This window comes from Toxotes jaculatrix, chromosome 7 (assembly GCF_017976425.1).
Source record: "Toxotes jaculatrix isolate fToxJac2 chromosome 7, fToxJac2.pri, whole genome shotgun sequence".
Lineage (NCBI taxonomy): Eukaryota > Metazoa > Chordata > Actinopteri > Toxotidae > Toxotes > Toxotes jaculatrix.
Window position 1 is genome coordinate 27,680,579 of NC_054400.1, and position 16,553 is coordinate 27,697,131.

Consider the following 16,553-nt stretch of genomic DNA (forward strand, 5'->3'; position numbering starts at 1 on the left):
CACACTCCTCTTTACCAACAAGCAGCCTGATCCATATTTTTGCAGCCTGATCCATCCTGACAATGTTGTGGCTGGTGATCCTAAACTTTCCCACTTTCTCTATGAGGTTCAGGAATGGAGAGTAAGGTGGAGGGGAAAGTGGCACTGTCCTGAGACTGGCTGTAAACCACTCAGACTGGAAGAGAATGGTGAAACAGCACAGTGTCCCATATGATTACAACATGTTCTGGGTTCTGTCTCACCTGGCCTCTTTCCTCACCGGCACAGGTCTTTGATAGAGGCCATCAAGGAATGAAACGAGGTGCTCGGTATTTTAAGGCCCAATTTGGAGTAAATGCATTTTTTAAAAATTTCTTTTCAGGTGTAAATGAAGCAGAACGCAGGAAATTACAGACTCATTCACATTAATTTTGTGTTATGTCTGGTTTAGAATTTGAATTTAACAACTTTGAGAACAGCATGTACTCATGTGCAAATGGACTGTGAACACAGAGTTAAGGTGGTGGATGAGTGTGAGTCAGAAAACAGTTCTGATCTACAGTCTGTCTGCTGTTGTACTGATCGTGTGAAGAGTTTTGAAAACATCTGTCAGCTCATTCACTGTGTGCAAGAAGAACCATGTTTGAAAGGGGCTAAAGTCGGGATATCTGAGCCTGTGTGACATCAGCTCTGACCATTCTTCTTAGTGCCTCTCTCATGACCTCCCCACATTCATGGCAGTACAATACTAAATAGCAGGAGTAACATTTTATATGTTAAAGAAAACACTATGCAAGCTAAGAGCAGAAGATGGCAACAGAATGTCACTCACCGTAGTCTAGTGATGTTTGGGACCAGGGCATGGCAACACCAGTGACGACAATCAACAAGATGAAAATGTAAAGGGAGAGAGAGAAGGACAGAAAAATACAGAGATATAAAGAGAGAGAGAGAGGCAGAGTAAGGACAACAGAAAGGAAGAGGGAGGAGGGAGAAGCAAGAGAACAGGAACAGTCATATTGCACAACATAAACTGATACAGGTCAACAAATACACACATGTAAATCTGTCAAAGAAACTGTCAAACACAGAAAACACAGCAGGGTATTTGTCCAGTGTAAAGCACGCATTAAAGATTAGTCTCTGAGCTGGATTCAGAGAAGCCCTCAGCTCCTGTATCAGCCCTGTATGATAAATCCTGCCTATTAACAACAGACTCCCTCACAATCCTCCCCTCTCCCTGCATCTAAAGCGATCAGGCTCCCTGGACCACTGCCATGTGATTGTCTTTGCTGATATGGCTGGTTAACTTGTTTGCTGAAAGCTTGCTGTACAGACTGTCCCTGCCCAAGCTCATTACCATGAGAGCAGTGCTGTATGGAGACAGTGCATTCAGCCTTGTTGAGGTGAGGGTGCAGTGGGTGGGGAAGGGTGCTCTTACATTGATTTCAGTCACCAGGATGTCAGTGATGCTGCCCAGCACTGTCACAAAGTCAAACACGTTCCAGGCGTCCTTCAGGTAGTTCTGAGAGACAGCAGTTGAAAATCATTAGTTTTTTTTTTTAAATTCAGGACATGAAGCTGTGCTCGGTAAACGTTACTCACCAGAGGACCAAAAGCAATGATCTTGAGGATACACTCCAGAGAGAAGAGAGTGGTGAAGACTATATTGAGGTTCTTCAGCATCGCTTCATAGAACTCTGGAGCTCCGTGGAACTGAAAGACAGAGGTGAGGGATGATACAGGGCACACTTCTGCTCATCAGGTTTTCCTTGCTGACTTGTAGCTGTAAGACTATTAAAGGAACAGTTCAACATTTTTAAGAAATAGGCCAACTCGCTTTCTTGCTGAGAAGATCAGCACCAGCGATGAAATACACGACACACAACCTGTTATTTAGTGTGTTTATGAGGTGCTAGTTTGCAGACTGTGTTTCCTTTGGACAGACACAGGCCGGCTGTGTCCCCTCTGTGTCTATTCTTTAGTCTTCTAAGCTAAACAGTAGCTTCATGTTCACTGCACTGACCTGAGAGCAGTATCCGTCTGAACATCTAACCCTCAGGGAGAAAGGGACTGTGTCTCAAAATGTCTTTTCTTTCCTCAAGCTAATGAATCCAGGACTGACTTCATAAAACATCTGAACACATCTGAACAAGCTTAACCCACTATATCAAATCTGCATTTAATTATTAACATCTTCTTCAATAGTTCTTACCTTCATCATGAGTACCACAGTGTTGAGAGCGATCATGATCATGATGGAGTACTCAAACGGAGCTGAGACCACAAACTTCCACATCCTGTACTGGAAGGACTGCGTGTTCTCTGGCATGTAGCGTGTCAGAGGTTTGGCGTTTATGGCAAAGTCTATGCATGCCCTCTGTAACAAAGACAGACACCACACCTCTGCTTCACTGTCTCCATTCAAATGACACACATGTTACTGATCATTCAGATTCCGCACTGATGTGAGCAGAGGGAATCGTCTGTGACCCACGGTCTGTGGCTGGCTGTGCTCAAACGTCTCAGACACTGGCAGCCAAAACAACATAAAGCTCTGAGCTGTCTGTCATGTCTGTGCTTTACCTCGTTCTTCTCCAAGCTGCACTCAGACAGGGCCTTGTCTCCCTGCTCCTGGAAGGTAATGATGATCAGAGCGACGAAGATGTTGACAAAGAAGAAAGGGAAGACCACAAAGTAGACCACATAGAAGATGGACATTTCTATCCGGTAGCCTGGACTGGGACCCTGGTCTTCAAAGGTGGCATCCACAGAGTGCTTCAGTACACTGCAGGGAGAGAGGAGCACAACATGAAGTCAGGAGGTGAGATACAGTAACACATCCACTCTGTAACGTTATGCTCCAATGTGGCAATACTTACTTTTTCTAATAAAACAAGATAAATAGAGAACCTTTTTACCCAGCTCCACAGACTGAGCTAAAATTCATATGTTCAAAAAAACTTTACCAAAAAGAAGAATCTAAAAGTCTTTTGTGAATGTGTCATAGACATGAATTAATTTTCAGCATTTGTTATCTGAAGGAGTATTTTGCCTAACAGTGTTAAAATTCAACTTTCAGGTTATTAGCAGTGAGGTGTATATCATTGACAACTGCAAACAGACCAGGAGGTCTTCAATAATAAGGTCCCAGTGGACAAGTGACCATCCCAACACTGTCTTATGACTGAAAGGTAACAGGTCAGTGTGTTCCTGTTGCCAACACCATTCTCTCCTCCAGCTCAATCTTTTTCATGTGGCCCCAAAAATAACTCCGTCACAAAGCAATATTTCAGCTGCACCTGCAAACAAAACCCTCCAGCACTTTCTGCAACATCTGAAAAGCAACATCAGAGAAAGAACAAAACGATTCCCTCCTTTCACTGTAGGAAACTGCCAGTGAAAGAATGTGTATCTGCATCTATGGGAAATGTGAACAGGAGCCTTAAGAGAGTGACACACATGGCGATGTTCTGGTTATCTGATGAAAAACAGAATGGGAAAGGAGGTGTATCACCACTGCTCTTTCATTTCGGCACAGTGTTTATGAGATTTTTAAAATCTCAAACCCAGTTTGATGTCACTTTGACATTATCAGAGTGATTTTTCTCTGATCGCTTCCTGTAGGAGGAGGAGGAGGCAGCTGTTTTCAGAGAGAAAGCTCTGCTATGTTTCTCTGGAGCTGGAGCTGGAGACCAAACCGGATCTAGTTAGACTTACAAGTTTATTTAGACAGCACTTTTCAGAAGCAGTGGGCACAGTTTGTTTCCCCAAAAAAAGTGGCCAAAAAAAAAAAATGAATGCAGCTTCAGTATTTCAGTGTTGGGAAAAATCATCCAATTCCACACTGTCTGCCAAGATCAGGCTCTTAACTGAAGCTACATGCTGTTGAAATATTTAAACCAAAGATTCCATGTGCTTTTTCTTAATGGCTGCATCATTTAAGCAGATGGAGATATTCGAGATGACGTGACCTTAATTCTAAACACACGATCCAAAATTCAGCCTCAGATTTTGTGAATCTTTGGAAATTTGGGGATCTCCACTAGAATTCAAAATAAAGCTCTGTGGGACTGAACCATGTTTGGCTGCGCAGAGGGACTTTGTAAAGACTGGCCTACTGCTGGATGAGTGGGACCGAACAGGTTAGATCTGTGTGAAATGATCCTTCAGTCTGAGCCCAAAGGAAAATGAAGGCAAATCCATGTCAGTTACATACAGATGGATCCACTCTGTACAGTACGTTATCAGTATTTTAAGTTGAATATCTTCCCTTTATTGTATTTAGATTAAGTTTTTGTAGTCTTCTGTTCCTACTTGCATTTTCAATGATCCAATTTTCCCACAGGAACCGTTAAAGTAACATTTATGAATCCTGGGTGAATCCTATTTTTTAAGGCGTCACATTCACCTCAGGTGAGTGTCATTTCCACTCTGACAGCATCACACACGTCTTTAACTCAAAGAGGGAGTCACATCAACTGCACTTACGTTGGCCAGCCCTCCCCAGTGGAGACAGTGAAGAGCGTCAGGAAGGCCCACAGCACATTGTCATAATGGAAATCATATTTTTTCCACTCTCGGGTCATGGCAGCTACCTCGTCTTTGTCGTAGTCCAAGAACTGTCCTCTGGAAGATATGAAGGCATAAATACAGCTGAGTGGGGATAGACAGGCATGAGGTCGGGTTTTGACCACACCGACGTTCGATGGTTCACAGTTAAAAAGTTGCTAAAATAAGAAATGAGGAAGTTGGGGATCTTAGACCAACTTGCAGTCCTTCTCCAGGCCCTTGGACTCGTCTGTGCAGAAGAAGAATTTTCCTTTGAAGAGCTGAACTGCAATGACGGCAAAGATGAACATGAAGAGGATGTAAACGATGAGGATGTTCAGCACGTTCTTCAAAGAGTTGACCACACAGTCGAACACTGCCTGAGGACACACACAAACACACACACACGTTTCATTTGGGGAATAAGTGGAAAATTATTTCGGAACATGACAAAACATGAAAACTATTACCTGTTCCATCTGTTAATGGCATTTTTCATCTGAATTTGATTCTATATTAATCTCAGTGATACAAACATGCACCTTGTCCCAATAATGGGACAATTCCTGCATTAGCATGTCATTTATAAGGCGTGCAGCTAATAATCAATTCACGTGTGTAAGATCACTTTGCAACAACTCAAACACAGGGAGGATGGAAAAAAACAAAATGGAGCTGAGAGGAACAAACAAAGAGCAGAAAGGCTCAGCTTTCTGAGAGAAGCAGCTTAACAGTGTAAGTTACTCATACCCTGTGCTCAACAAGATACCGGGGGCCTCATGTAAGAAGGATTGCGCAGCTTTCAGATTTCATCATAGCACTATCTTCTAGTTGTGCCAAAGCTGCCATTCTTGCGCAATTACGCGTGACTTCACGCAGCCATTTATAGGGAAAATTATAGGGAAAATTTGGGGGAACATATTCTGTGTATAAACAGAGTTTCTCGTATTTTTGTATTTTGGCACTATCAAATGACAGAGTTTGCGTGGCGGTACGCACACTCTCACGGCAGCTCGAAAATTTGAAAAAAATCCCCGCAGAGTTGATTTTTGTACATCCCGACGTGTGCGTGGAACATTGGCAACATTTTGATGCGTACGCACCGTTAGTACATGAGGCCCCACGTCTGTCAGAGGAAAAAGGTAAGAACCACGTAGTTTAAAAATAAAGCCTATATCATAATAGTAACAGTCAGACAAAACAAAATCTTGTAAACACTATACTGCCCCAATGTGACTCCATTACATGAAGAAAACAACATACAGAAAAACAGAAACAGAACATGTATTGTGTGTAGGGTACAGGTACAGCTGGGGTCCGGTTTTCACAATGAGACAGATAAACTCTCATCTGATTTAAAACCTTGTTTTGTTTTGTTTTTCGCTTTTTTTTTTTTTTTTTGTTAATATACATGTAACAGATTTCTGCAGTTTGAATTTTGCAGTTCAAACAAGCATGAATGAAAACAGCTGCTGTGGTTTCTGCTGAGCTCATCCAAAATGATGGACTTAGTTTCTAAGTTTTTTTGTTGCCTCATGAAACAGAGCAGCACTGATGCCAATTACCACTTCTACATTATTATATTTATAATCCAAAGGTAATAAACAAATAAATAGTTCCTCACAAAGGAACTATTTTCTGTTTTTTTGAAAATGAAGCTGTATATTTGAACTGAAGTGGGAACCAATGGGCTTGGAACTGAGAACCACAGGGAAGATGGAGTAACACTGTTCGTCTGTTGAATTTTACAGATGAGGTGGTTATGGTGTATGGTGTAATCAGCATTTTCCATGTATGTCACAGATAATTCAAACTGAAAACAGTATTGTGGCAGTAAGATTGCCTGCCTTGATCACAGCTGAGACCTGCTAACCTGGTTAAATGAACCAAAAACAAACCAGAGAACAGTAAAGGAGCAGAACCTTGAGCTTCGGCAGACGTTTGATGGTCTTGAGAGGCCTGAGTACTCGGAGAACCCTCAGTGACTTGATAGTGCTGATGTCTTTGCCTTTGGTCCCCCTGTGGAAAGCAGCCACTGTTACACCACACACATAATTATCCACACACAGCCTGCAGTAATCAGATCTGTCAGTATTACTAATACTGATAAACAGCACATGTAGCAGAAATTGGTTTTCAGACTTTAACATCGTAGTCAGAATTCATTTGTAACTACTTTTGAAATGTGGCAGGATATGAATCAGGTGTGTTTAGATCAGCTGGGTTAATGAGACACACAACAACAACAGGTTTTTCTGGGTATCAACAAAAACATCAATGAGAAAAATGGGAAGTCTGGGGGAAACACTGTTATGTAAGGCATCCTGGTTCATGCATAATGCTCCTAATGCACAGTGCTCAGGGCATCAGTACTAGTGTTAGGCTGGGCAGAGAGGAGGCCAATCTTTGCAGCCAGTGTAACCCTGTGACTGGCTTCCTATCCGTTATCCTGTCACATTACCTTGGTAACTACACCACTGATGTTAACCATTTGATATTAAGAAATGTAGCTGGCACTACTCTAATTTAATTTACCAAGACACATTTTCTTCTTCATACATGGATGAAAATGTCTAGTATTTCTAGGATACCATGGTGGAGAGAGATTTTATACTTAAAGGAACAGTTCAACCTTTTAGGAAATACACTTGTTCGCTTTCTTTCAGAGACTGAGATGAGAAGATTGATACCAGTGTCTGCGTGTTAAGTGCAGAGCTGTAATCATCACCTCAACACCTGTCTCACTGCCTGTCTTATGTTCAGCAACATTTTTTTTCAAGAGAATGAAGTGCTGCATTTAAGTACCATGCTAGAGGGAGGTGGTCAGGGTGGGTGGGAGACATACAAAGTGCAGGACTGGTCCACCTATGTGTGCTCACTTCCAGAGTCCTGCATGCAGCCATAGAGCAGTCTGGTTTCTCCCTGTATGGAGCTGACCATTCTGCCATTGTCTGATTCCATGTTAACAACTGCTGGTGCCTGGATGGTCACCAGCTATCACAATCCTGCTCTCTGGACCATGAGACCCCCATGTTTCAGATCCAGACCTTAGTGCCATGTCCAGGAGTTCTCATCAGCTAAAATAGTACAAGTACAGACTCCAGCGTAAGCAAAGTAATGAGATCATGGTCAGATGTGACAAACAGCAGGTTAATGGACAGCCTGGACTGCATCATCTGGGACGTTTGTACAGACTCTTGTTCTTTACTGGACGCACTAGTGAATACAGTGACGTCTTATTTCAGTTACAGTGAAGATGTTGCGGCCTCTCATCTAAGCCAGTGACTTTCTATAGTAACAGCAAACCCTGGTTTAACACGGGTCTTAAAGCAGTGTATGAGAACAAAATGCTGCTTTTCAAAGTGGAGATAAAGTTCTGTATAAAGCTGCCAAATACTGTATGAAACAGAAAGAGCAGAGCAACAAGCAAGAAGGTAACACAAAGAGAAACTGGAGGTTAGAATTCATAGTAGGGACGGTGGAGGGATGAGGAAATGTTTGCAGGAGATAACAGATTTGAAGAAGGGAAGGGACGAGCTCTAGGATAATTTAAAATTAGCCAGTAAATGAAATGAGTTTTAACATATTTTAACCTCTATTTTTAATGGGTTCAGGTCTATCGGTCATCTCAAGGATCCAGCTGTGGTGCCTGGGCCTAAAAAACAGGTTTCCTCATCTGTATGTATATTGTTAACTGATTACAGTTATGAATACAGTTAATCCCAGAGAAACTCTTTTGAAGCTTCTGGATTCTTGACTTGTTGCAGGAAGGAAAACTTCCAACTTTCTGCTGAACCCACATACAATTAACTCTGAGCCTCCACAGAACTGGTGCCTTTCTCCACTGCTTTACACAAATGACTGGACAACCTGTGATGACTCAGTTAAAATATTTCAGTTTGCTGATGATGCCACAGTGAGGAAATACCCTCTGGGAAGAGGGTCAATGGTAAACCTGTGGCACTTAAAGGTACATTTTGATTTGAGTTGTCTTTGTAATTATTTATGGTTTATGTATTTTTATTATGTTCAGGTTCTTCAACCTCCGAACTTTAGGTTGTCTTCTGTGTCTATTTTACTTTACAAATATGCCACAAGGCTGCAGGTGCATGAAGCAACAAAGTGCACAGGGAGAGAGGGAGAGAGGGAGAGAGAGAGTAGAGAAAATAGCAGAAGCTTCAGTATAAGTAAAGGACTGGTATTGGTCTTTACATCTAACTCTCAGAAAGAAAGGAGAATAAGCCTGTTTCCAAGAAACTGTTCCTTTCACAGCCACTTTAGAATCATTATGCACATTTTAGCCATATCTTATACCACAGAGTGGCCTGCAAAAACATAATCACTTTTTTTCTTTCCAAATGTGTTTCCACTGTTTTCCACTGTGAGTAGAATATTCACACAGCCGCCCAGAGAATCACTGACTTTACCCTCTATTATAATCTACTATAAAGCAACATGTTGTAGAAAGGCCGAAACAGCTGATTCTATCAAAAACAAAACATCCAAAGAAACAATAAATGGTAAAATATGTATTTTACTATATTTATAATACATGACTGTATGGGGTTGGAGGGAATACGTTTAAAGCACACTAACTGGGGTATGTGAGACTAGTTGTGATGTTATTCCTGAGCACTAAACACTGCACTATACAGGCAGCCTCACACAGGGACATGCACCCCCCCCCCCCCCCCCCCCCCCCCCCACAACCATTCAGCTGTGTGTATCATGTAATCCTGGTTTACATGAACAAGTCAGTGTGAAATCTGTGTGTGAACATGCAGTCAGTCAGGTAATTCACAGGAAGGCTTCCTTTGTCCTTTAGTTAAAGGAGGACTCCATTGTTCTCCATGCAAATCTGATCATACTTGAGACTGTGCATCAGGGATCTTAATCAACAACATGTCCAGTGGACACCTCAGTGATTAAGATCTTAAACTAATCTGCTACTGAAAAGGAAAAAAAAACAAAAAACTAAACATTTTTTTTTAATTTATCATGTCACTGTCTGGGGTGAGATGTTTGAATAAACCTCTGTGAGTTTCATCTTTGCAGTTTCTATTTCTTTTCTTCTGTTTATTCAGCGATTTTATGACTTTGTCAGAAACACACGATGAGCACAGAGTCTGATAGAAACTGATCAACTTACCACTGCACAGCAAGTAACAACAGATGCTTCTCTCATGTGCCTGAGGTGGATTTTCTAGGACGAGGACAAGCTAACACCAGAGTTTGTCTATACTGGAGACTGATGGAAAATGAATACACGTATGTCAAAGTGACAACAATACCCAGAGCTCATTAGAGAATAGTATAAAACAGTATATCAGACTGACTCTCAACAACTCTCCCTGCCACATTCTTATGACACTAAAGCCTTTAAAGCCTTTCTTTTTTTTTTTTTAACCAGTTTCAGCCTCTTACCATGAACGATGGGATCATACATGACCACAACATTCTCGGCCAAGGTTTGAAGAGTTGACATATTGATGTCATTGTGTTTTTGCTGGTGCTATTTTTACTGATCTGAAGTGGGCGGAGCTCAGTTGGACACCAAAAAGGATCCAAATGAGGATTTGCACTATTTGAATCAACATCCCATTACAGTTGTAGGGTTGTTACGTTTTTTTTTTTTGTGTTAAAGTATTATTAAATAACTATTATATTTGGTGTGACACTAGATCCACTGTAGTTTCCTCCAGTGGAAGCTGCAAGGTCATCAACAGAGGAATTTGAAAACAGCTAAGTCTTTATCAATACAACACCCTTCGTGTCCTTCTCTGTACTCACAACACGGCAGAAGGCATTGGCTCCCAACACTACTGCAGTGTAATTCCAAGATAATAGTCCTAACCCGTCAGTTGTGGGGCATCAGGTACAAAAATAAACATCGGGCTAGTTTCCTCCCGTGTGGTGAGTCATCATGGAGGACAGTGACACAGCATCTGTGACACCTCACACCATGTCTTGACAAAAAGACGTGACATCCTTTTGGTTCCTGCTCTTGGTTAGTTTGCTCAGTAGTACATCGTGTTTCTATAGCTTTTCTGAATGGCCACACTCAGTGGCAGGGTAAAGTTCCTGCTGTCATAGAAAGACATGATGAACCATAGAAATGGGAATAAGTGTTAATGGATGCACGTTTAGCTTAAAGGTTCACATGATGCCGCAGTCATTTGTAAACATGTAAAGTGATGGTGGAAGCTGTGTGAAGAATAATAAAAAATAAAAAAAAAGCTTGAGATCAAGGTTCAAACCCTGTCTACTTCCTCATCCCATCACACCTGACCAATCAGATGCTAACTGACAGATTCAATTTCCATTCTCATTCTTTAGGTCACTGCCTAAATATCTTGACTGCAGATGAGGGCGGGAACACAGACAGACTGCCCAGCTCCTCCTCAGCCCAGGGGTCCACTACCACACCCACATTACTGCAGAGGCCACACCAATTCATCTGTTGACCTCACGGCCCATTTTACCCTCATTTGTGAACAAGACAGAGAGGTACTTGAACTGGCAGACCAGGGTGGTTTTAAAAAAGGGAGCTGATGGTATGTTCCAATTATTACTGTAGCATATTAGACTGCTCAGCCTCCATGGGAAAGCTTATCAGTTATGGTGCCACAGGCTCTGTAGAAGCCCTAAAATGACCCTGGACTCCACAGCAATTAGCTCTGGTGTAACAAACAGCGTGGCATCCATGTGATACGATGACAGGGCTTCTGTCTTCCTCTGTGGCCTTATGAGGCCCCTTTACTCCAATCACAACCACATGCAACAACTTCCATGCTCTGATGCACATTAGTCTAGCATGCGTTTACAGTGACCAGGGGGCCAGAGTGGTTTTAGACCAGACACTCACACATTTACAAAGAGGACTAAGGGAACAACCACATAAGATATTCTGATAGCTTTCAAAGAATACCCCTCAACACCCAGATACAGCCAGGAAACAGGAGAGAAAGTGAGATTGGACTAGTTTCAGTGGCTAAAATGTGACGCTTATGGGGATGTGAAGGTTCAAATGATAATGAGGACATTTGGCTCAGATGAGGCTGAGGCCACAACTGTTCATCATCATATTCCTGGACTGAGAACAGAGAGCTGGACCCTGAAAACAAAATCCCTCTTGCAACTCTCTCAACACTGCTCTGTTTTCACTTCCATTACAGTCCAGAGTCTGTTTGTCTCATTTTCTCCCTTTCACTCTCACTCCATCCTGCAGAGTATGGCCTGTAATATTCAGCAGGCCAGCTGCATTCAAAAATAATTTAAAGGACAGGTTCAGATTTCATTCATTGCACACTAGATATGAAGCATTACACTCATAGAAGCGGTAAAGTAAATATGTGTTAATGTACAGAAGCCAGTGGGCGAGACAACTGAGGCAAAGACACACCCATGTGAGCTGAAAAGGTTTCACATTGATTGTGTGTTCAACACCCACTGGCCATGTTCCTTAGTGTCCCATTATTTGACATTAGCCAGAGCTAATAGTGGGGTTCAGAAGTTGTTACTAGCTATCTTCACTGTGGTGGTCATATGTAGCTTTCATTGTTGGCACTGTGTCGCAGCAACAAAATCAAACTACATGAAACTACCAGTGATTTTCCTCAGCTGTGTCTCACACAGTGAAATTTGTACTAAAAGCACTTTGTGAGATGAAAAGGCTTCAGCTGAACTTCAGAAAGGCATTTCTGCACAGAACAAGAACTGGACTCACTTCATGGTCAGTGTAGAGAGAAAGAACAATTACAGTAACCAGTAACCCTCTAAAACTACATATGACATGTGAGTATGAGAAAATCTGAACCAGTCCTTTAAAATGTTTGTTCTTATTTTTTTCAGGTTGAGTAAAAAGATAAAATAATAAAAGAACAGATTTATTATCTATTGTAAACACATTATTTTGGTTACATTATTGTATCCTATAGGGGGGAGACCGTAGTGTTAGAAATACTAAACTGATCTCGCTCTTGTATTATTGTATTAATAATGGGATGTGAGGTAAATAATCTTTAGCCACTCACATTTTCAACAGTAAAAATGTCCATATTTACACTCTTGGTGTCTTAAACAGCAGGAAGTAGCCCAGTTATGACACATTCCCCAAACAAGTGAAGGATTTCCTTCTATTCACTACATGTACTGTGGTTTTTGTTTGAGTGTGACCTCACCACAGTGAATACTGACGGCTGCTGCTACTCTTCATAGGATTCCCCGCAATGTATTCACTTTGCTTTTCTCAACCAACAATTATAAACACAAACCTATATTTTTTTTCTGTTTTGTGTGATTCATCATTCATTCACCTCCTAACAACCTTCCACTGGCTACCTGTTCTCCGTGCTGGCAAACACTGGCTGTATGTGTACTGTGGGAGGTGGGAGGTGTTATAATGCTGTTACTGTGGTACTTGATGTTACTCAGGTTGGAAGAAGGAAAATTCTGTGTGAACAGACCTGAGTTTGCTGACAGTGGATGTTGTGAACAAAGACACAAAAATATTGCTTTTTAAAGACACTGACCTCAAAATGACAGGTTTCATTCCAAGATGCATTATAAAGAATTTCTTTAAACTATTTACTACCACACTGATTATCACTGGCTATTACTGAAACTGGATACTATTAAAATAATTATCAAGTTCATTTAAAGAACTCTTCTTTATTGTTTATTGAAGTCATGATTTCTACTTAATAGAAAATAAATACAGGAAAATATTTCCACCCCAAAAAAGGGCAAAATAGCATTTTGGAATGAAATGGCCAAAACCATGGATGGTGTTGGGAGGCAGAGGCAGGTTTCAGTTGAAAGCTGTCAGACAGAGGTTACTGATGTGTTAAAACGGCATTTGATTCACTGTATGTATGGGTTTAATATATTATACATGGAGCTGATCTAAGCATAGGAAGAATGGTACTTAGAGAGGGTTGGATTTAAGGGAGGAGTGTTGGGGTAAGGTATGGGTACAGGGTGAGGAGTCAAGGAGGAGGTCGGGGTGGCATAGGAGGGTTCCCCACCTGGTCACACCTTGTTGCGATCTACTTGGGGGAAAACAGTGGTAAAACAAGGTACAGCACATTTATGGATGCTTCACACATACAAACAAAATAAAGCATATGTTTGCATCAGATGACAACACCATAGTTTCCATTAATGAAAACAGATGTAAAACTGTTCATATTTTGGTTGGTAGCAGACAACTGTGTGAGGAAATCCCAGTAAAGAATAGGCCCCACAGTGGATCCAGCTACAGGCCACGTGAGGCCACGTGAGGAGAAAACAGCAGCTGTGCTTGGATGCTGAATGTGCCTGTTAGTTTTGGAGGTAGCCTATCACTGAAGTCAAACACAAATCAGGACTGTTGGTTGTTGAAACAGGCATTTGTTCAGCCCTTGTTCTGTAATTGTACGCTGCTACAACTTCTCAGTCTCAACCAAAACATCACATAATAAAAAGCAAATGCCAACAAAGGGCTAAACATGAGATAATCTGAATAATAATACTAATAATTCTAAGAAAACAAATAGAAATATCATCCCAGCCCTGAAAAACAGGTTATCTCTAGCACCTGAAGCTGACATTAAATGGCAGTATTGCACTTTGCAGCATCAAACGTGAAATGCACCAAAAAGTTGCAGACTAAGCTCAACACTTTCGAGGTTCCAGTAGGTGAAATGACACATTCACAGATACAGCTCTGATGGAGATGCTATGGTTTGTTGTCCTTGCCACAGGCAGTCGATCAAATGGAAATCAGGCAGCCCGAGCTCCGGAGACATGCATGGTGAGTGAATGGCAGCTGTCAATCAAACAAGGCTTTCTATTTGTTACTGCCAATGTGGAAGTGACCTGGTGCCAAACAGCCTTTGCAAATAATTTGTCTGAGTTTGATTTAACCTGCTGAAGAATCTGAGTGGGACGAAGAACAAGGCAGAATCACAACCAAGGTGATCCTAAGTGTTCTATAGTAAATAAATCAATGAGCCATATATTATGAAACTGAATTTCATCCTGTTTCTTTTTCCAACCACAGAGATTACTGCAGATTAATATCACCCAAGGCATTTATTTTAAACTTTTAACATCCTGGGATAATGTCTCCTGATTTTTTGATCACAAATTTTAAAATAAATTATCTTAAATATGCCAAATCCATTATATTGTCCTAAAACACCCAGGATAAAGCTGCATGTCTGGGTAAAAATTAAATGTAGAGCTCATCAGTACTAAGCATGGCAGGAAAAAACGTACTGTTCTAACATAACATCGTCTGGCAGCCTAGCTCATGTACTTGCTCATATATTTAAACAGTATATTTTGACTTTTAACATCACATCAAAGGGCTTTTAGGATTAGGATGAAATAAAGTATCTAGGAAACAGCTGTCTGTGGTTGCTGGAATGTAAAAGGTAAAAGGAGCTGCTGATATGTGGTAACATCCAGGACCAGCTTCCACATACCATGGATGTGTCAGTCCTGAATAACCATTAACCCCACAAACCAATGTAGTTAGTTAATGATATGCTAACTCTTTTCCCTGTAACTAATGCTAGGTTACCATGTAGATAGTTAAGAAGTTAGCATCATTTCATAAGGTCTTATTTATTTAATACTGAACACTTAGACAAGGTTTCAGTCCCTGAAAAGTTCTGTATATGAAAAAAAAAAGTATTCACAAATGCTATTCAGCACAGGTTTGGATCCAAACCATATGAATATATCTCCATCTGCAGCAGGATGTTGAGTCACTCGGATACAGGCTAAGTAGGAAAGTATAGAATAAACTGAATGGAAATGGAAATGACGGGGCAATATGGTCATAGGGCGGTCATTAAAAACCTACAGCTAACAGCATGCATGTCATAAGTCCATCTGATGTGCATGCTAAGATCACAGAGAAGGCTGATACTCCCTGAGACGTACTCATGCCCTGCGACAGCAGCCTCGGGTGAATTAATAACAGGGAATGTGAAATTGATGGTATCATTCCAGCCTAAGCAGAGCCGTGTCGAGGCAAAGTGCTGATGAAAATACTTCCCATCAGAGGCTCGAGGAAGATAAGGATGATGAACGCGCAGGTCACATGCCCCTCTATAACAGAGGAGAGCATGGAGGAAGGACCTTTAGCCAAGCACATGAGGGTCAAGTACAGGAAGGTCTTAGGTGGACGACGAGATGGGAATGTGTCCCAGGCGCAACCGTGAACACTGCAAAATACACACCCGTCCACACAAGCAATTTCACTCCACATACTGCATTGCCTTACAGTCGTTTCAAGGGAAAATACACCTGCTGAACACCACAGCTGATAGTGATGCATCTTGTAATGCTTTAGGTTCAGGTTGAACTAAACCAATTCATATTTACTTTTCTGAAACAAACTCTGTTTTTTTAAAAATGTTTTTTACTCTTTTCTGTGAAAGACGTAAGACTGAATATGTGAGGAAATGACTTGTTTTTGCAGTGGGAGTCATGTATGTTTTCTCTCGCACATACATACACACAGAGAATGACACAGACGAGCAAGGTGAGAGAGATAGAGGAGGCATTACCCCATGAAGCTCCTTCACAACGATCCCAGCACAGAAACAGGGAGAGGATCATGTCAATAAACACACAGCACAGCACAACACCACAACACACACACATAGACACTACTGACTCACAAATATAACGCAACAATAGAACTGTCACATAAAAGACTGTCACCTAAAAACACCATACTGATGATTATATTTTAGTCTTCTGACTGGGCTCTGTGGGTTGACAGTGTCATCCTTGTGGATCCATACGATGGCGTTTACATAACGCAAGCTCAGCCATCCAACCTGGGATGAGTCCATCAATATGACTCTCATAAAAAAGGGATGTTCACTAATTACTGGATCCACTTACGTTCAGCATCTGGCTGAACTGGCAGGGTAGCAGACGGACAGGGTCCCACATGTTTACAGAACTTGACTTGTAAGACATAATCACTTTGAACAAGCTTTTGCTCTGTAGCAGGGCTTTGC

General features: G+C 41.4%; 1 protein-coding gene across 3 annotated transcripts in view; it reads right to left on the bottom strand.

Moving 5' to 3' along the window:
• The window catches only part of LOC121184476 (voltage-dependent N-type calcium channel subunit alpha-1B-like), a 52,343-nt gene that overhangs the window by 23,768 nt on the left and 12,022 nt on the right, over nt 1-16,553 (bottom strand). For all 3 annotated transcript variants that reach the window (XM_041042147.1, XM_041042148.1, XM_041042149.1), the window contains exons 8-15: nt 6,453-6,549; nt 4,750-4,910; nt 4,471-4,608; nt 2,566-2,767; nt 2,195-2,359; nt 1,585-1,695; nt 1,421-1,504; nt 812-817 (exon numbers count right to left, since the gene is read on the bottom strand). In XM_041042147.1, the coding sequence (XP_040898081.1) occupies nt 812-817; nt 1,421-1,504; nt 1,585-1,695; nt 2,195-2,359; nt 2,566-2,767; nt 4,471-4,608; nt 4,750-4,910; nt 6,453-6,549 (964 nt within the window). The remainder of the gene's footprint in view (nt 1-811; nt 818-1,420; nt 1,505-1,584; nt 1,696-2,194; nt 2,360-2,565; nt 2,768-4,470; nt 4,609-4,749; nt 4,911-6,452; nt 6,550-16,553) is intronic.